The sequence below is a fragment of the Manis pentadactyla genome, chromosome 16, assembly GCF_030020395.1.
Source record: "Manis pentadactyla isolate mManPen7 chromosome 16, mManPen7.hap1, whole genome shotgun sequence".
Classification (NCBI taxonomy): Eukaryota; Metazoa; Chordata; class Mammalia; order Pholidota; family Manidae; genus Manis; species Manis pentadactyla.
Window position 1 is genome coordinate 23,279,890 of NC_080034.1, and position 20,416 is coordinate 23,300,305.

The 20,416-nt window shown below is 36.7% G+C and overlaps 1 protein-coding gene across 15 annotated transcripts in view; it reads left to right on the forward strand.

Annotated features, from left to right (window-relative positions):
- The window catches only part of LOC118927787 (cysteine-rich secretory protein 2-like), a 45,814-nt gene extending 26,372 nt beyond the window's left edge, over positions 1 to 19,442 (forward strand). The window contains exons 2-10 of one of the 15 annotated variants that reach the window (XM_057493951.1): positions 1,182 to 1,252; positions 2,979 to 3,215; positions 3,684 to 3,761; positions 4,639 to 4,755; positions 5,484 to 5,571; positions 14,231 to 14,376; positions 14,794 to 14,891; positions 16,805 to 16,893; positions 18,821 to 19,442. In XM_057493951.1, the coding sequence (XP_057349934.1) occupies positions 1,184 to 1,252; positions 2,979 to 3,215; positions 3,684 to 3,761; positions 4,639 to 4,755; positions 5,484 to 5,571; positions 14,231 to 14,376; positions 14,794 to 14,891; positions 16,805 to 16,893; positions 18,821 to 18,948 (1,050 nt within the window). In that variant the 5' untranslated portion in view covers positions 1,182 to 1,183 and the 3' untranslated portion in view covers positions 18,949 to 19,442. The other 14 variants (XM_057493954.1, XM_057493953.1, XM_057493952.1 and 11 more) reach the window with 14 other exon arrangements.
- The last annotated feature ends 974 nt before the right edge of the window (positions 19,443 to 20,416 follow it).

A 20,416-nucleotide genomic window follows, 5' to 3' on the forward strand; every position in this document is an offset into this window, starting at 1 on the left:
AGCATCATAAATATAATTTTTATGTCTAATATACCCTAGCAAGAGGATTGTTCTACTTTATTTGTACATTTTATCTCTCTGTTATTGAGCATGTACTTAATCACAGTGTTTTGCCCTTGTAACTATTAAAGGGATGACAACTTTACGTCTAAGCTTTCCCAGGGTCTATTGTTATTTCCTCAGGATTCCAAGAAGTTGAATCAGGGAGGCAAAGGATGTAAACATATTAAGGATATTTAGAGGCTGTGATGGCAATCCCTTAAAACTGAGAAATCTAACCTCTGTTAGTAGATCCACAAGGAAAGTATTTTTTTAAGGCGGTAAATGTATTACTTAAGAAAAAAAGGCTTATTTTTAAATAAATAGCTGCTTAACTTCTATATCATTATCAATATAAACCCCAATTAATCACATGTAATAATTACATACATGTCAATAAAAATGTAAAATTGAATTCTACTATATAAAGAAGTTTTAGTTGTGAAATGAGTGAGGTAGACAGATGTTGACTGGATCTTTGTGTAACACTTTCACCATCTCTAAATAGCAACTGAAATAGACATATAAACAACATAACTCTTAAGTTTTCTTATAAATAAAAATCACAACTATTCTAAAGGATAATATAGAAACATAAAAGATTGATTAACTGATTTTAATAACAAGACCTAAAGCCCCTACACTTGATGTAATCATTATGCAAAATATATAGATGAACAGTCTTTGTTTAAAAATATAAAATAAATGTGCAGGACATATGAAAATAAACAAATTTCCATTAAATAATGAAAATGTTATAAAAGGAAACTTTTGCTTTCCATATCATTTGAAGAAGGGAAATCACCACTTTAAACAACGTTCAAATTCATTAAACAAATTTTTTGAAGTATTATATAATGTATAACTTTCAACAGCTTCAACATTTTTGTTGCTTCCAAATTTTTTGCATGTACCTGAACTTTCAAATCTACTAACACTGACTTAATCTATTATTATTCTACTGTCACCATGTGACACATCTTTTCTTCTTATGTTACTAATAAATTTGGGGTAATCAACACTATTTCATTGCTTTCTTTCATTTCCCTCCCTGTCCCCTCAAACCCCCCACCGTGTTCCTAGAAGTTCGTGCATTAAACAGCCCAGCTCAGCTCTTTTTTCCCATTGTTTTGTTTCCCCAGCGATGGCACTGTTCCCAGTGTTGCTGTTCCTGAATGCTGTCTTGCTTCCGTTCTTTCCTGCAAATGGACAGGTATGGTCCAGGTTGAAATTCTTTTCAGAATGATTCAAGCAGCCTTGAGAACTAGCAGGCTGCAAGATCAATTTTCGAAACTAAAAAGGGCTAGTGTCCGGTACATCAAAAGGTTGCTTGAGTACTTAACACAAGTAAATCTAATGCTATGGTCACCAATATCATAGCCCCAAGCCACATGTGGTTACAGACACTGGAAATATGGATAGTTTAAATTGAGATCTGCATAAACATAACACAGAGCAGACTTAGACAGTTATAAAAAGGGGGGTAAAATATTTCTTTAATAATTTTAATACTGATTACATTTTGAATATATGTTAAGTATATTACAAATAACAATTTAATCTGTTCATTTTTTTTCTTTTTTGAAGTGGCCACCAAAAAGCTAAAATTACAAGTAATACTATGGTTATATTTTTATGGACAGCACTGCTCTATGTATTTAAAAAGCTGATGAAACTCCTTCTATTCCAAGGTCATTTCTGATTTCCTTTTGTTTAATCTATTTAAAATGTTATCCCCACAAAAAATTAATGCTATGTATTTATATATCCCCAAATTAGCAAAATATCTTCACACCCATCACATTTTTAGTGTGTGAACATAATTACACCTGTTTTTTAAATTGTAAAAAATGTAAATTGACTAAAGATCTTAAGCATTTGGATTTTTTTCAAGGTGTTACAATTCGTTTGTGTGAGATAAGATACTCTCATATCTAATATGATGCTTCACTTTAATAATCCTAAGAAAACAATCAATCATCCTCTTCAGTGCCCATAAGGCACCTATGTCCTGATTAGAAAACCTGTGAATGGGAGGAACTTTGGTCTTTGCTGTCTTTTCCTCGCCCTCTTATAACTCTGAACATACATGATTAGCTAAGACTCCTCAGACCGAGAAACGTGACATTGGGTCATACCTCACTGGCATTCAGAAACACATTATGTTACCAAAATCAAGTCTCGTTGAAGATGCTTTATGCATCACCTACAGCTTCATTCAAATAGTTCCTCTTCCCATTTTCCTGCCTAAACATTTCCCTTCATGGCTCTTTCCAATCCCTTGTTCCTCTCTGCTCCATCTTCTGGTCTTGATTTATGAAATTATCTAAAAGGGAGATATCATTTTGGTCTTCTGCTCCACTACAAGTTTGCTGATCAGATGCTCTCCATTCCCTCTGCTCAGCTTTCAGAGCCTCTTCAAGATGCCTACAAAGCACTATATACCTTTCAAAACCTCAATCCAGATCATCTTTTGTGAAGCCTTCCCTAAGCTCAGTCAAGAACTGATCCCTCCTTTTATATCTAGTCATCCCTCCTATCATTTCAGTTTTCATGCACTATGTGATTATTTATTTTTGTCATACTGAATATCCAATATAAATCTTTTAAGGATAGATAAATACCATATTTGATCTGTTTTGTTCTCAGTACTTTTTATATTTCCTGCTGTCTAAAGAAAGCTTAATTGAAACTCATTTAAAAGAAAACACAAAGGCATATCTTTAGTAGTTTTTATCTACAAAGCAAGATGGGGTGAGAAGCAGGAAACAATTACTTCTTTCTCAGGGACCAAATTTCATTATGTTTTGAAATGAAACTATTTTAAGCAGGTTTTTGATATATTAATAAGACATATCCAGGGATGTTATTTTATGCTTTGATGTAATGCAGAGGTTGGCCACTGCTAATATGTCACATGTGCATTTTTTCTAACTTAGGGGTTATTCTTTGGGAATACACTGAATCTGTGGGATAGGAAGATAACTTATCCCAGAGTGCCATATCTGATGGGTGAGATGGTATCTCAACCCATTGTGCCATACATGATGCAAAGGAAGGTAACTCAACCCATTGTGCCATATGTGATGGAAGGGAAGGTAACTCAACCCATTGTGCCGGATCTGATGGAGGGGAAGGTAACTCAACCCATTGTGCCGGATCTGATGGAGGGGAAGGTAACTCAACCCATTGTGCCGGATGTGCCGGAGGGGAAGGTAACTCAACCCATTGTGCCGGATCTGATGGAGGGGAAGGTAACTCAACCCATTGTGCCGGATGTGCCGAAGGGGAAGGTAACTCAACCCATTGTGCCGGATGTGCCGGAGGGGAAGGTAACTCAACCCATTGTGCCGGATGTGCCGAAGGGGAAGGTAACTCAACCCATTGTGCTGGATCTGATGGAGGGGAAGGTAACTCAACCCATTGTGCCGGATGTGCCGAAGGGGAAGGTAACTCAACCCATTGTGCCGGATGTGCCGAAGGGGAAGGTAACTCAACCCATTGTGCTGGATGTGCCAGAGGGGAAGGTATCTCAACCCATTGTGCCGGATCTGACGGAGGGGAAGGTAACTCAACCCATTGTGCCGGATGTGCCGAAGGGGAAGGTAACTCAACCCATTGTGCTGGATGTGCCGGAGGGGAAGGTATCTCAACCCATTGTGCCGGATCTGACAGAAGAGAAGGTACTTCATACCAATGCACTGAATTTGAGGGATGAGAAGGTAATTTATCCCAAAGTGACAAAATCAGTGAAAATCAACAAATGACCTTCTCTGATCAGATTTATACTGCAGAATTTTGATCATTCCCATAAAATATCACACTCTTTTGTAAATGTAGGCCATCAAATTGCTTAGACCTTGTGGGAATCCCACATACTCTTACACCACAAAGATAAGCCAAAAATATCATCACCTGAATAAATACCTTATCAATTATATTCTGTTACTAAAAGTAACAATGTCAGCAATAGCCCTTTAATAGGATGGTTTTGCTTTCTTCAAACTGCCTTGGAGATTTCTTTAAATATTGCAAAACTGTCTTTTGCACAACTTCATAAATATGCCCATAATAGGTAAAGTCATTTTATAAGAGTACTGAATGCACTTTGACTGAACTTAAACATTCTTTCTATAATTACATTCTTTCTCTAAAAACAGATATCATGTCAGGTCAAAGTTCCCCTTACACTCCAGGATGAATCTCGACCTCCACCCTTGTCCCCCCATTGAAGCAGCCTGACCAAAAGTGAATGAATATATCTTACTGTTTCTATTTTGTTGCTTTGTAATTATGTGATATCATCACTCATATATCTAGAAAAACCTGTTAAAAGTTCTCTTGAATCTAGAAACTGTCACTTGTAGCCTCGGAGGGGATTTTAGTCACACACTGAATTACAACCCCACTCTCAAAGCTTCAAAGTACTTCTTTCCTATTCGTCATCCTTTGAGCTCAGATTCATTGGCAATGATTACCAGGTAATATTGGCTTGAACTGAATGTTTTTTAAAGTCTTCTCTATTCCTTTGAATTAACTTACTCTTAAATGCAACTTTCAAAAAAGTTTAAAAATAACTTTAATTTTATTTTCATTTAGGATCCAGCCTTTACTGCTTTGTTAACCACTCAAACACAAGTGCAAAGAGAGATTGTAAATAAACACAATGAACTGAGGAAATCGGTCTCTCCACCTGCCAGCAACATGCTAAAGATGGTAAAAGGCAGTAATATAACATAGTGGCGTGAACTAGCAGTGCTAAGAGCAGGTAGCTGGAAGCAGGCATTGCTTAAGAATGTTGTGTTTTACAAAGTTCTGCCTCTATCTTGCTATTTCCTTTCAGAAATTTATTCTCCTTTATAATGGAAGATAGGAAGGCAGAATTAGAAGTCAAAAGTCAAATCTTCAGACATCATAACGCAGCCATTACATTTTTTTGTTAGCTATCTTTCCTAGTCTAAAATAAAGCCATACTCTTTCTTTCAGGAGCAGTGCCATAGAGGGTCAATAACAGCCCACTTTCCAGCATATAGTCCATAAAGGCTGGATATCTCCCATATGAATGCATGGGCTACAAATAATATTGGGAATAATCTATACCAGCTTATTACTATTGAAGTATAATTAGGATACATCACATGTTGATCAATATTCACAGTAGCACCATTACTAAAAATCTTGGGTGTGGCTGCTGTGCTAAAATAAATAGTCAGATATTATTATATTACATTTCTCTCATTAAATGATATTTTGTGGACCATTCTTCATGTGGAAGCTGGCGCTGAGGCAGATAAACACACACAAAGATATTTTCATACCAGTGATAACAGATAATATCTCTACAAAAGTTTAAACCATTGTAAATCAACCTACCAATCAAATTATAAAGAATATGCTTCATTGCTGTTGAGCCTTTAATTATATTTTTTTCTTGTAACATTTAGGAATGGAGCAGAGAAACAACAGCAAATGCCCAAAGGTGGGCAAACAAGTGCACACTACATCACAGTAACCCAGAAGAACGAAAAACCAGTATGTAAACTACTAAATATTTGCTAAATAAATGAACAATAAAATAATATTGGACAAATAAAATAAGGACCATTCTTGGAAATTGCATTAAGACTTTGTGAATAAATGTTGTTTATATGGCTGTCTTTATAAAATCAAAGTATCTGTATACAAACAGATAATTTTGATAAGTACATTGTTGTGCTTGTCCATTATCATTATGCAAAAAATTCCTCAAGCAATAATCCATTTGTTCCTCTCAACCAGCTCATGAGTAAATGGGTTATGTATTGTCATTTTTCCAACTTTAAAGATTAGAAAACCAGGACATGGGAAGAATGCCTTACCCAAGAGCAGAACTGGAAGTGGTGTCATATATTGGAAAGATAACCAGGCCTCCTACTTTCTCTAACCCACTGTCCTTTGTTTTTGTGGTATGTGCCTGTTTGGTGCTTGAAAGCTATTTGTTTTGCATTTATAAAATGTATTGCATTATGTTGAATTGCTCCTGGATTTTGCTTTAAATACATTTAGCAGGATGAATATTTTGTTAAGGTGGGTTCATTTTTCAACTTTCAATAATAGTCAAGTATTTTATATGGACTATGTGCCTACCACATATAGAATAATATATTAGACTCAAAAGCTGCTAGATATATTTTATCAAAGTTTATTAAAACTATGAGAAAAAAACATTTATACATGAACTTTACATAAAATATTGATTACATTGTCCACCATAATATACATATGAGCAAGCCCAATATTTTATATTCAGGAGTATTTAAATTTTAAACAGTATGTAGACATTATATTTCAAGCCACCAAAATATAAATATTAATGGAGGGATTGAAAAGATATGGAAAATTTTCTGGGTGGCAATGCACTTCTTTCATTTTTTTAAATTTTATTGTGACAAGAACAATTTTTTTTCATTACTTTTTTTTATTAAGGTATCATTGATATACAATCTTATGAAGTTTTACATGAACAACATTGTGGTTACTACATTCAATCATATTATTGAGTCCCCCACACACACCCCACTGCAGTCACTGTCCATCAGCATAGTAAGATGCTATAGAGTCACTACTTGTCTTCTCTGTGCTATATTATCTTCCCCTTGACCCCCCTACATTATGAGTGCTAATCATAGTGCCTCTTGATTCCCTTCTCCATCCCTTCTCTGTCCCTTCCCATTGGTAACCTCTAGTCCCTTCTTGGAGTCTGTGAGTCTGCTGCTGTTTTATTCCTTCAGTTTTGCTTTGTTGTTATACTCCACAAATGAGTGAAATCATTTGGTACTTGTCTTTCTCTGCCTGGCTTATTTCACTGACCCTAATACCTTCCAGTTCAATCCATGTTGTTGCAAATGGTAGGCTTTGTTTTCTTCCTATGGCTGAATAATATACCATTGTGTATATGTACAACCTATTCTTTATCCATTCATCCACTGATGGACACAGGTTGCTTCCATATCTTGGCTATTGTAAAGAGTGCTGCACTAAACATAGTGGTGCATATGTCTTTTTGAATCAGTGATCCTGTTTTCTTTGGGTAAATTTCTTGGAGTGGAATTCCTGGGTCAAATGGTATTTCTATTTTGAGTTTTTTGAGGAAACTCCATACTGCTTTCCACAATGGCTGCACTAATTTACATTCCCACCAACAATGTAGGAGGATTCCCCTTCCTCTGCACTTGTTGTTCCTTTTCTTTTGGATGTTGGCCATCCTAAGTGGTGTGAGTGATATTTCATTATGGTTTAAATTGCATTTACCTGATACTTAGCAATGTGGAGCATCTTTTCATGTGCCTGTTGGCCAATCTGAATTTCTTCTTTGGAGAATTGTCTTATCAGATCCTCCACCCATTTTTTAATTGGGTTATTAACTTTTTGGGTGTGGAGGCATGTGAATTTTTTAATATATTTTGGATGTTAACCCCTTATTGAATATGTCATTTACAAATATATTTTCCCATACTGTAGGATGCCTTTTTGTTCTATTGATGGTGTCCTTTGCTGTACAGAAGCTTTTTAGTTTGATGTAGTCCCATTTGTTCATTTTGCTTTTGTTTCCCTAACCTAAGGAGACGTGTTCAGGAAAAAGTTGCTCATGTTTATATTAAAGACATTTTTGTATATATTTTCTAATAAGAGTTATATGGTTTTATGACTTACATTCAGGTCTTTGATTCATTTTGAGTTTACTTTTGTGTATGGAGTTAGACAATATAAAGTTTCACTCACTTACATATAGTTGGCCAGTGTTAACAACATGAGTTGTTGAAGAGGCTGTCTTTTCCCCATTGTACACTCATAGCTCCTTTATCATGTATTAATTGGCCATATATGTGTGAGTTTATATCTGAACTCTGTTCTGTTCCATTGATCTATGGGTCTGTCATTGTGCAGGTAGCAAATTGTTTCAATTACTGTGGCTTTGTAGTAGAGCTTGAAGTTGGGGAATGTAACCCCCAATTTTATACTTCCTTCTCAGGATTGCTTAGGTTATTCAGAGTCTTTTGTGGCTTCATATGAATTTTAGAACTATTTTTTCTTGTTCACTGAAGAATGCTGTTGGTATTTTGGTAGGGCTTGCATTGAATATGTAGACTGCTTTAGGCAGGATGGCCATTTTGACAATATTAATTTTTCTTATTCATGAGCACAGGATGTATTTCCATTTATTGGTTTCTTCTCTAATTTCTCTCATTAATGTCATGTAGTTTTCAAGGCATCGGTCTTTCATCTCCTTACTTAGGTTTATTTCTAGGTATTTTATTCTTTTTGATGCAATTGTGAAGGAATCGTTTTCCTCATTTCTCTTTCTGCTAGTTCATTGTTAGTATATAGGAATGCAACAGATTTTTGTGTATTAATTTTGTATCCAGCAACTTTGCTGAAGTCAGATATTAGTTCTAGTAGTTTTGGAGTGTATTCTTTCAGGGTTTTTATGTACAATACCATGTATTCTGCAAATAGTGACAGTTTGACTTCTTCCTTACCAATCTGGATGCCTTTTATTTCTTTGTGTTGAATGAAAGTGGGGAGAATGGGTATCCTTGTCTTGTTCCTGATTTTAGAGGAAAAGCTTTTTATCTTTTTACTGTTAAGTATGATGTTGAATGTGGGTTTGTTGTGTATGGTCTTTATTATGATGAAGTCCTTGCCCTCTATATCCATTTTGTTGAGAGTTTTTATCATGAATGGATGCTGAATTTGGGGATTGTTCTTCTCTCTTGAGGTAAGTGTGTATTGCAATATACTTACCTCTTAGAACTGCCTTCACTGTTTCCCACAGTTTTTTGGGGTGTTGAGTTGTTGTTTTAATTTGTCTCCATATATTGCTTGATTTCTGTTTCTATTTGGTCATTGATCCATTGATTATTTAGGATCATGTTGTTAATTCTCCATGTGTTTGTGGGCTTTTTTGTTTTCTTTGCATAATTTATTTCCACTTCCATACCTTTTTGGTCTGAGAAGCTGGTTGGTACAATTTCAATCCTTCTGAATTTACTGAGCCTCTATTTGTGGCCTAGTATGTGATCTATCTAGAAAATGTTCCATATGCTCTTGAGAAGAATGTGTATCTTGCTGCTTTTGGGTGAAGTGTTCTGTAGATGTTTGTTAGGTCCATCTGTTCTAGTGTGTTGTTCAGTGCCTCTCTCTCCTTACTTATTTTCTGTCTCATTGATCTGTCCTCTGGAGTGAGTGATGTGATAATGTCTCCTAAAATGAATGCATAGCATTCTACTTCTGCCTTTAATTCTGTTAATATTTTTTTACATATTTGGGTGCTCCTATGTTGGGTGCATAGATATTTGTAGTTGGTTGTATCCTCTTGTGGGGTTGACCCCTTTAACATTATGTAATGTTCTTCTTTGTCTCTTGTTACTTTCTTTGTTTTAAAGTCATTTTGTCTGATACATACAAGTACTGCAACTCCTGCTTTTTTCTCCCTATTAGTTGCATGAAATATCTTTTTCCATCCCTTCACTTCTAGTCTGTGTATGTCTTTGGGTTTGAAGTGAGTCTCTTGTAGGCAACATATGGATGCATCTTCCTTTTTTACCCATTCTTTAACTCTATGTCTTTTGATGGTGCACTCAGTCCATTTATATCTACAGTGATTATCAATAGATATGTACTTATTGTCATTGCAGGCTTTAGACTCCTGGTTACCAAAGGTTCATGGGCAGCTTCTTTATTTTCTAACAGTCTAACTTAATTCACTTATTGCTCTTTCAAACACAATCTAAAGGTTCTTTTCTTTTTCCTTCTCCTACACTCTTTATATATTAGGTGTCATATTAGATGTCACTCTTTGTGTATCCCTTGACTGACTTTTCAGGTAGTTGGTTTAATTTTATATTTGCTTAGTAATTAATTCATCTACTTCTTTTACTGTGGTATTATTTTCACTGTGACTGCTATTTAGTGTTAGGAGTACTTCCATTTATAATAGTCCCTTAAAATACACTATAGAGACAGTTTGTAGGAGGTACATTCCCTCAACTTTTGCTTATCTGGAAATTGTTTAAACCTGTTTCAAATTTAAATGTCAATCTTGTCAGGTAGAGTATTCTTGGTTGGAGGCCCTTCTGTTTCATTGCATTAAATACATCTTGCCACTCCCTCTGGCCTGTAAGATTTCTGCTGAGAAGTCTGATGATAGCCTGATGGGTTTTCCTTTGTATGTGATCTTTTTCCTCTCTCTGGCTGCTTTTAATATGCTGTCCTTGTCCTTGATCTTTGCCATTTTAATTATTATATGTCTTGGTGTTGTCCTCCTAGGCTCCATTGTATTGGATATCTGTGTACTTCCATGGCCTGAGAGCCTATTTCCTTCCCCAGATTGTGGGTGTTTTTAGCAAGTATTTCCTCAAATAGGCTTTCTATCCTTTTTTCTCCTTCTTCTTCTTCTGGTACTCTTATAATGTGAATATTGTTCCATTTGGATTGGTCGCACAGTTTTCTTATTATTCTTTCATTCCTAGAGATCCTTTTCTCTCTCTGGCCTCAGCTTCTTTGTATCCCTGTTATCTAATTTCTGTTTCATTTACCATCTCTTGTACCTCATCTAATCAGCTTTTAAATCCCTCCATTGTATGTTTCATTTCAGATACTATATTTTTTAAAGTTTCTATCTCTTTCTTGATGTCGTCCCTGAGATCTTGAATGTTTTTTGTAGCCCCATGAGCATGTTTATGATTTTCATTTTGATATCTTTATCAAGGAGATTGGTGATTTCAGTTTCACTGAGTCCTCTTTCTGGCATTTGAGGGATTGTAATTTGTACAATGTTCTTTTGCTGTTTCATATTTCTAATGATTAATATGGAATAATAACTTTGTGCAGGCTGTGTCCTCTAGTGTCCAGAAACTCTACTCTCTGGAGCTTCCCAGCATCTGGAGTGATGGCGTGGATCGCAGGCAAGGGGCTCCAGGGCCTGCTGGGAGGAAAGAGCTCTTTCCTGCTTCCTGGCTACAGTGCCTCTCTCCACTGTCAGGGTCGGTAGGCAAAGCACACAGGGAGTAGCCTCTGGATTATGCCCCTGTATCTGCCTTAGGCAGGGCCACCCTCTGGCTAGCCTGGTGCGATGGCAGGAGCAGCAAGTTTGTGAACCCATGCCTGCTGGGAGGAAGGCGCAGTAGGCTATGTATCACTATGGTGGGCCTTGATGCATATCACCCGCCATGGTGACTGATTGCCTGAAGCTCCTGAAAGTTCCCAATCTTTTGGGTTGAGTGTGCTGGGACAATTTTTTCCCCTGTCCTTTCTCCTGAATAGTGAGTTCTTTGTAATTCTTGCCCCTTAACACCCCTCTCACTTTTGGGAAGTCTTTCAAAGTGTTCATCTTCTGTCCCGAGAGGCCAGTTGTCAGTTCCTGTTCTCCACAAGTGGCTGGAATCTCGGTCTCTCTTGAGTGGTCTGCCTGCCTTTGCTTTCCAACCCCACTAATTCCCAGAGCACAATGTAATGTGGGTTAATGCTCCTGGAGCAGATCTCTAGGGATGGGAGCTCAGCAGTCCTGGGCTTCTACTCCCTCCTCTCTCAGTTTCTCTTCTTCCTGCCTATGAGATTGGGCAGGGGAAGGGCTTGGGTCTCTCTGCCTTGCGATTTGCTACTTTACCCTTTTCTATGAGGTCTTCTCTTTTCCCTAGATGTTGGCAGTCTATTGCAGTCTTCTTTCCAGTTGCTCCTCAGGCTTAGTTGTATTTGCTCTATTTTCATATTATATGTGGTTTTGGGAGAAGGTTTCTGCCTCACTTCTCATACTGCCATCTTTTCTTCTTCATTATATCTCATGACAAGATATAACATGAGACCTACCCTTTAACAAATGTTTAAATGTACAATACACATATTGTTGACTATAAGTACAGTGTTGTACAGTAGCTCTCTAGAACTATTTCACCTTGCTTGTCTGAAACTTTATGCTCATTAATAGTTACTCCCCATGTCCTAATCTCTCCCATCCCAGCAACCACCATTTTGCTCTTTAATTCAATGAATATGACTGTTTTATGTACTTCATATAAATGAAATCATGCTCTAATTGCCTTTCCATGAACACTAATTTCACTTAACATAAAATTCTCTAGGTGCATCCATGTTCTCACATGTTGCAGAATTATCTTCCTTTTTAGGGATGAATGATAATCTGTTGTGTATATATACCATATCTGGTTTATCCATTCATCTTTGGGTGGACATTTAGGTTGTTTCCTCATCTTTGCTATTGTAAATAGTGCTGCAATGAACTATTATGACAGTGTTAATAATATCTTGAAGATCTTGGTGTCAGTTCTTTTGGATAAATACTCAGGAATGAGATTTCTGGATCACTTCCTAGTTTTATTTTGAAATTTTTTGAGAAACCTCCATACTGTTTCCACAGCAGCTACACCATTTTGCATTCTCACCCACAGTGTACAAGGATTCCAGTTTCTCCACCCCCTCACCATCACTAGTTGTCTTTTCTTTTTTTTTATAATAACCATCTTGACAGACATAAGGTGATATCTCACTTGAGTTTTAATTGGTTTTACCCCATGAGTAGTGATGTTGAACACCTCTGTATACCTGTTGGCTGCTCATACATCTTCTTTGCAGAAATGTCTATGCAAGTCCATTGTGGCCAGAAAAGTTCCTTAGTCACTCCCTCAGGCAGTCCACAGAAACAATAGCTCTTAGGCCATATTTCATCCAACTCTTTTCCCTTCCCAAGGGAGAGGCTAGGAGTTAGGATTTTTGTCTGCTTGCTCTGTGCTGAGCCAGAAAAGGAGGCTATGGCAACTGCTAGCCTAAATCTCTGCCTCTGTTCTCACTATCCTTAGGAAGCTAGATTAAGCTAGGTCTTCTTAGCATTCTGAACCAGGCAAGTCAAAAGCCAGTCCTCTGGGCAGCTACTAGAAAATATGTGGCATTGGCTGCCCAGACAAACTTTTCCTTTCCCAGGAAGAAGCAGGCAAACTTGGAGTGGTCTGCTTCTCTGTGCTGAGCTAGGGAAACCTACCAATTGGTAGTTATGGCATCTACCAATCCAAACTGTTATCTCTGTTCTCCCCCAGGAGTTAAGACCATGCCAATCCCTTCATAACTCTGAAACTGGCAAGACAGGTGCCAGTTCTATGGGTATCCCTGGAGTATTGGGAACACTGAATAATTTTTTGCTTCCCCAGGAGAAAGCTGAGACCTTAGGATTTTTTTCTTGCTCTGTGCACAGCTGGATGTGATGGAGGGACTGGGTGACTTATGGTGTCTATGAGCCCAAGCCACCATCTCCATTCTGCCCCAGCAGCTAGCTTCTGCCTAACTGTCAGAGCTCTAAGACTACAAAGACAGAAGCCAGCTTTCTGGGGAATCCCTTTAGAAAAGCTGAGATGCTGGATACATGAACTAACTCCTTTCCTCCTCTGGGAGAAGCTGGGAGCTAGGGGATCTCTTCCTGACCACATGGTACTGTGCTGACGGTAGGAATTCTAGCAAGAGAATCTCCCTCCAGGTTTCCATGAATTTGAGTTCATATTCTCCCAGGGCACAGGAGGCTTTCACAAAAGGACACTTTGTTTATGAGTTGTGGCTGAATGAGTGTGTATATTGGGGGAAGGAGAATCTATAGCTTCCCACTCCACCATCCCGCTGATGTGACCCTCTGCAAGGCCCTTCTTGCCTAATTCTGAGGAAGATGTGGCCTTGTGACATTCCAATTTATTGATGAAGGGAAAATCCACTTTTTGAAACTGTCATCCCTTCTGTTGATTGGAACTCTTAAACACTGCCTGCAAAGTTTCTTTTTCAAAGTTCACACAAAATCATAATCATAAACATTTATTCAACATCCTATTTGTGAAAAATCTTTGGTGAAGGTGAATCACAAGCTTACGATACAAAGCTGAGAGCACACGAGGCATTACACATGAATAATTTAGCATGAAAAAAATGCATTTATCTTTGACAATCCAGGGGGCATAGGACATAAAAAAGCATTCTCAATCTATTCAACGAGTTGCATATTGGCCAACTTCAATGTGTGGCAGATCTGTTTTCTGTTCAACCTTACAGCTGATAAGTTAGCAAGCATAGCCACTGTGTTTGATGGGCAACATCTTTGTGTTTCTATGGTTGGTTTCTTTTGTATTGCTTTCTTCATGAATGATCTATTCCTTCTTAGGTACAAAGTGTGGTGAGAATCTCTATATGTCAAGTTACCCTACTGCCTGGCCAGATGCAATTCAAAGCTGGTATGATGAGGGCAACAATTTCATCTATGGTGTAGGACCAACAAGTCCCAGTGAAGTTGTTGGACACTATACCCAGGTAAAAGGAAAAAATAAAAATTCTTCTGCACAAATGCTCTTACATAGAAAACTTCTCCAAATTAAGACCAACTCCAATATTTAATTTAAGGGAAGAGCCTGAGTAGGTATGATATAGTCCTGGCGTGTGGCTGGCCGTTCATCTAGAGCTCTCACTTTGTTCCATGGCCTGCAGAACTCATGATAGGGAAATAGACTTGGCACTTTGCTAACATTATAAGTAGATAAAGTAGTGAATGTACATGAAAATATAGTATTTTAAAAGTTTGTGATTTTGATTGATAGTTTAACTATTTCCATAATGTATATGGCTACAAACCATAAAAGTAACATTTTGTTCACTTTTATATTTGCTATTATTGGTTTTTTCATATTTCCCCTCTTCTTAAATGTACTTTATATTCCTATGAATTTGTAGGTTGTTTGGTACTCATCTTACCGTGTTGGATGTGGAATTGCCTATTGTCCCAATCAAGACCGTCTAAAATACTACTATGTTTGCCAATACTGTCCTGCGTAAGTAAATGCTTTAGACTTGAATGCCAATAATTCCATCTGTAATTTAATATTTTAAAATTCTTATATAGTAAATAACCAGAATAAAGGGCATAAATCAGTACAGGGAAGGACTAAATCTTTGGAAGTGGAGACATACATTCAACTTGTCAGAAAAGAGATCATTTTCTCACTTCCAGTTATGTAATCTGAAACTCTCTGTCTTTAATTATAAGTGTGGTGTTTTCTCCCAATCACCTTTCTCTATGGACCAAGGATATTCCATGAGAATGTGTAGTGTGCATTTCTCTTTTTCATATCACCACTTCTTGCCAATTTCATTCTCCAGGAAGTGGAAACTTAATCATGAAACAAAGTGTGGTAGTAGAGTGGCATGTAGGGGATGGCAAATTATGATTTATAGCCCTTTCTGCTAAAATGTTCCTGCTCCTGCTTATATAAAAATCCACTTACATTGTTACCATTAGGAATGATTCATTCTTTTGGATCTCAAAGGTTTTTCAGTCTTGATGTATCTTGATGATGTCTTTGATGTTCTGATGTTTTTCAGGGTCCAGAAAATTAATATCCTAAGTTTTTCTCAGACATTTTTCACAAAAACTCCATCCATTTAGGTCTTGATTTATAGCAGGAAACATGCTGTTTCATCAAGCATTATGTTCGAACTTATCCACAACAAATCCTGTGGACATACTGAAGATCTAATCTCAACATATCTAGTCTTAATTTCTTTTAATGTTTGGAATTCCTTACCAGTAGAGGCAGGGGCCACCTAACACCAGGCCTGCTGCTACAGGATTTATTTTGAGATTGTAGATAACCCGGGCATATGGGTCTCCAGCTTGAGAAGTATGATCTCCAGAGTCATTTTCCTGAAAACATCTATTAGGCTTCAGTAGGAAGAATTGACAGGTCCTCGGAGAATGTTTCCAACCTCACTGCCTGGCTGTGAGAGGGCCAGCTTCTGGACCCAAGCCCCTGAAGTAAGAATCGGAGCGAATAATGAGCAGAGGCAGGGGTGAGAGAACCTCCAGAAAACTCACCTTTGTATCTATTTCACTATTTTTCCATGGGCTCACACACGCACTTACAGCTACATTCTGTGGAGGGACACTGAGATTCTGATATATTACCTGGGGCACTTGGCCCACCTGATGCTATTGAGATCTGGACCCCCTTGTATTTTCAGAGGAATTAAATGGCCATTAGGAGAATAATCATCTGTGAGTTACAAATCGGTCACTGTAAGGTAATTATACCTTGGATATTAATGTTTTTCAAAACTTTTAAAATAAATATTCCTTATTTGGTAAACATTAAAAATCTCTCACACACCACATCTAGAAATTCACAAACCTTCCCCATCTCTCCCTGCCCCACAAACACACACAACTCTACTTAAATATCACCCCCACATCTAGAAGTCAAATATGTATATGTACACTGGAGCCTTAGTGTCCCTAGTTCATGTTAGAGAAATTAGGATATTCTATCATCTTTCAAATAAAAAGTGATATTGTAGCACCGAGTACTCATTTCCATACTGCAATGGCCCCACCCCCCAGGGCCCTTGTGACTCCAGAACATGTGTTCTATCCATGCTGGCACACTGGGGGGGTCAAGTCCCCTGGAGGTGAAGAGAGTGTTGCCAGGTTGAAATATACTGGAAACTTCAGACTCTTGTTACACAGCGTAGTTGCTCAGCCTTCAGAATTACAGTCAAGGAGATAGATGGTCAATGTGTGAAATATTTTAATTTGGATGTTACCTAAATTAGACATTGGGAATAGAAATTTTTGAATTTTGTTAACTAAAAACATCTAATAACTGTATTTAATGATTGATATTATTTTTACAGTTTAAACTAAACAGCAAACTGAAATGTATTTGACATTATGTATTTTAAATTTCAGTGGTAATGATGTGGCTAAAATTCATACCCCTTACCAACAAGGGGCACCTTGTACCAGTTGCCCTGGTAACTGTGACAATGGACTATGCAGTAAGTGTGAAATGACTAACTCACTATTAAAATAGAGTTGATATTTTATTTTATTTTTACAGATTAAGAAATATCCTAAAGTAACCAATTCAAATAATGTCTTTATGCAAAAGACAACTTAATCATCAGTGTGTTTAAGTCAACATTTTGTACACTTTAGGAACTACATATTATTTATACTGAAAAGAATATTACCATATATAAGATAATAAAATATCTATTATCAATGTGTGTTTGAGACTATTCAGAGCTCATTAATATTAACTATACATGCTTCTGGTACATAGCGCATTTCATCAAAGTTGGTATCATCATACCAAAGGCTGTATTTTCAAAGAATCAAAGTACTTTATATGTGAGACCATATTAAAGCCCAGTTTAGTCCAGCAAAGAAAATAGTATGTTCCTTAAGTGCTATTGAGTTCCTCATGCTGATTACCTTACTTTTTTTCTAGTTATTGTTGCAATTATTTTGTTTGGCTTAACAAGTAATAATTTGCCTTATAGTATGATAGTAGTTTTGTCCAGATATTTATAACCAAATCCAACACTACACAGTATAGGCTCACAGAACCTACAAACATATTGTTACAAAGGAGAGAATAAAATAAGGCAGTGTGTATCATTTCTTGAGTTGCCTTGAGTAGAAGTAAAAACAGCTGTTGGCTTTTTGTTATTATGAACAATATAATTGACCCATTCACTGAGATTTTAACTTTCCAATGCATTCACTTTTAGTTAGCATTCATTCTGACTGAAACATAGCTATATTTCAGAATACTGATGATACCAAAGGTACAGACCAAATAAAGAAGAAGAAAAGTTGTATATTTATACTTCTGCTGAATACTGTTTTCTAAGGAGTTGGAATTTATACTATTATCATTAAACAGCCAACTGAAAGATATTAAACAAAGAGTGACAAGGTCAGAGTCATGTTTTATAGAGCTTTCTAGAAAATATTATGTAGAAACAAATGGATGGAAACCAGCCAAAAAACTGTTGCAATACTGAGTTCAAAACAGAAAAAGGATATCAAACTCCATTACTGGCAAAATGAATGAAAAGAAGTGGACAGGGCTGAGAGACAAGAACTAAAATAGCAGTGTTTTTGTCTCTGCCAGTTGAGTGATGATCAGAAGTAGAAAAGAAGATCAGCCTGACTCATCCTGGCCTGAATTGCTGAGGAGTCTGAGAGCCTTTTCACCGCCATGACAGGAAGGGGTAGGGAGACCACATGCAGGAACTGTCAGCCTTGTGGATGGAATGAGGTTTTTTTGAGATTTGTTGGGCCTGGGGCCCCTGTAGAACATCCAAGAAGAAATACTAGAAGGAAAGGGGACATATTATCATTGTTTTACATCCTTATCTTTCCATAGAATTCACTCTCTCCAGAAAGAAAGCACCGGAGTCCAAAGCAGTGCTGTCCAATAGTATGAAATGATGGAAATGTTCTAGATCCGCGGGTGTCTTACAAGTAGGCAGTACTCACCTGTGGCCTTTGAACACTTGACATAATGGCTAGGAAATTAAGGAAATTTTTAGATAATGAATTGTAGAAAAAATTTTTATCTAGTTTAGGAAAAAAGACTTAAATAGCTACATGTGGCTAGTGGCTCTCATATTAGACTCTGCAGGTGTAAAGAGATTTATTTATATTCATTTTACTCTCTCTGCTTTGGGAGAATAGTAGGTGAATTCATTTTAGAAACACATCACCAGCTCAAAATAAGAAAGATGGATTAATCAGTGAGCTTAATTAGGGTACGTCCTGTGTCCCTCCAGAAGTAAAAGGCCCATCAGAGCATAAGCGAGGCTGGCGTGTTTGTCCAATCCTACTGCCCTCACACACTCTAAATGCACAGATTGTTTTGCTGCTACCAGGGAGAATGGTAATGAGGTAACTAATCTGTTTTTTCTTTAACAGCTAATAGTTGTGAGTATGAAGATCTCTTTAGTAACTGTGGTTTCTTGAAGACAACAGCTGGCTGTAAAAGTGAATTGCTTAAGAAAAAATGCAAGGCTACTTGTCTATGTGAAAACAAAATTTACTGAAATGCCCAGTGGATTCTGCAGGTCTAAGTGGGGAAAGGCTGCATCATTTAATTGACAACATACCAGAGGAGGAATTGTAGCATGCTAGTTACAAATATGATTCCAAAGAGCCATGCATCTTCTCCTGGATTTTTACTGAAATCTCTTTCATACAGTGATTTACAAAAGCAAAGTAGTCTATGATAACAACCTTGGACTTTGATACAGATTTAGTCTTTTCAACTTAATGAATTGAATCAAGTTGAGGACTTTTAAACTTATATAACCAAAAGACTTTGGTCACTAGAATTTTAAAGTGGAGAATTACAAAATTACACTCCAAAAAAATAAAAAGAACTGTAACAAAAATGAAAGAGTAACATCATTATCTTCTGCTACATGATTTTTTACCTGCATAAAGAATGAATTCAAAGATTGACCCCTTACCTTTGTGTTATGACCTCCTTTTAAACAGAAGTAATCAACTTTTAGAAATAAAGAACTCATCAAAGCAACCACATGAATGTGATCCTTGTGCTTCATTTTCTAGAAGTTCTCATTAACCCCAGCTAGATTCAGCCCAAATAAAATAATTATACAGAGCAAAATTTTCAAAATATTTGCTTACAAAATTAAATTTTTACAAAAAAGTGAGTGCTATTTTTACTTGCTTTTTGACATTTTGATCTCCTCCCTACTGGTTTAGTTGATTAGTTAAAAGAAGGCATATCCAACAGCATATACAAAAAAAGTCTTTCTAAGAAAAAAAAAGAGTGATAGTAAATATTCCTGAGATATTTACCATTTTATAAGTCTTTGCATGCATTCTCATTTAAGATTGATAACAACAGGGTGAAGCAGTCCCATTTTATGAGTAAGAAAGCCTACACTAAAAATCTGAAAAAAGGGAACAAGGTATTGAAAGTGGTCAAGAAATAGGTCTGAGCAGACAGATAGCAAACTTGCCTGAGCTACTATTAACTCTAAGATGAAATAAGACATCTGTATCATCCTGTACTCATGAAAGACATTAAATTCATAATTCTTAAGTATCCCAAAAGGAATTTTCCAGGTCCAGATGGTTTCACTGCAGAATTATACCAAACACTTACAAAGAATTAATACCAATTTTACACAAATCTCTCTAGAAAATTAAACAGGAAGTTATACTCCTCAATTTATTCTTTGAAAGTAGTATTATCCTACTGCTAAAACCAAAGATATTAAAACAGGAAAAAACAAAACACAAAAACTACAGATTGAAAGCTTCATGAATATGGATGGAAAAATCCAAATAAAAATTTAGCAGATTAACCCAGCAATATAGTAAAAGGATAATACATCCTAACCAAGTGGGATTCACCCTGTGAATAGAGGGTTGAGCTAACTTTCAAAATCCAACTGCTCCATCTTATTAGCAGTGTAAAGGAGAAAACTGTATTTTCACCTCAGTAGGCGAAGAACATGCATTTGACAAAATCTAAAATCC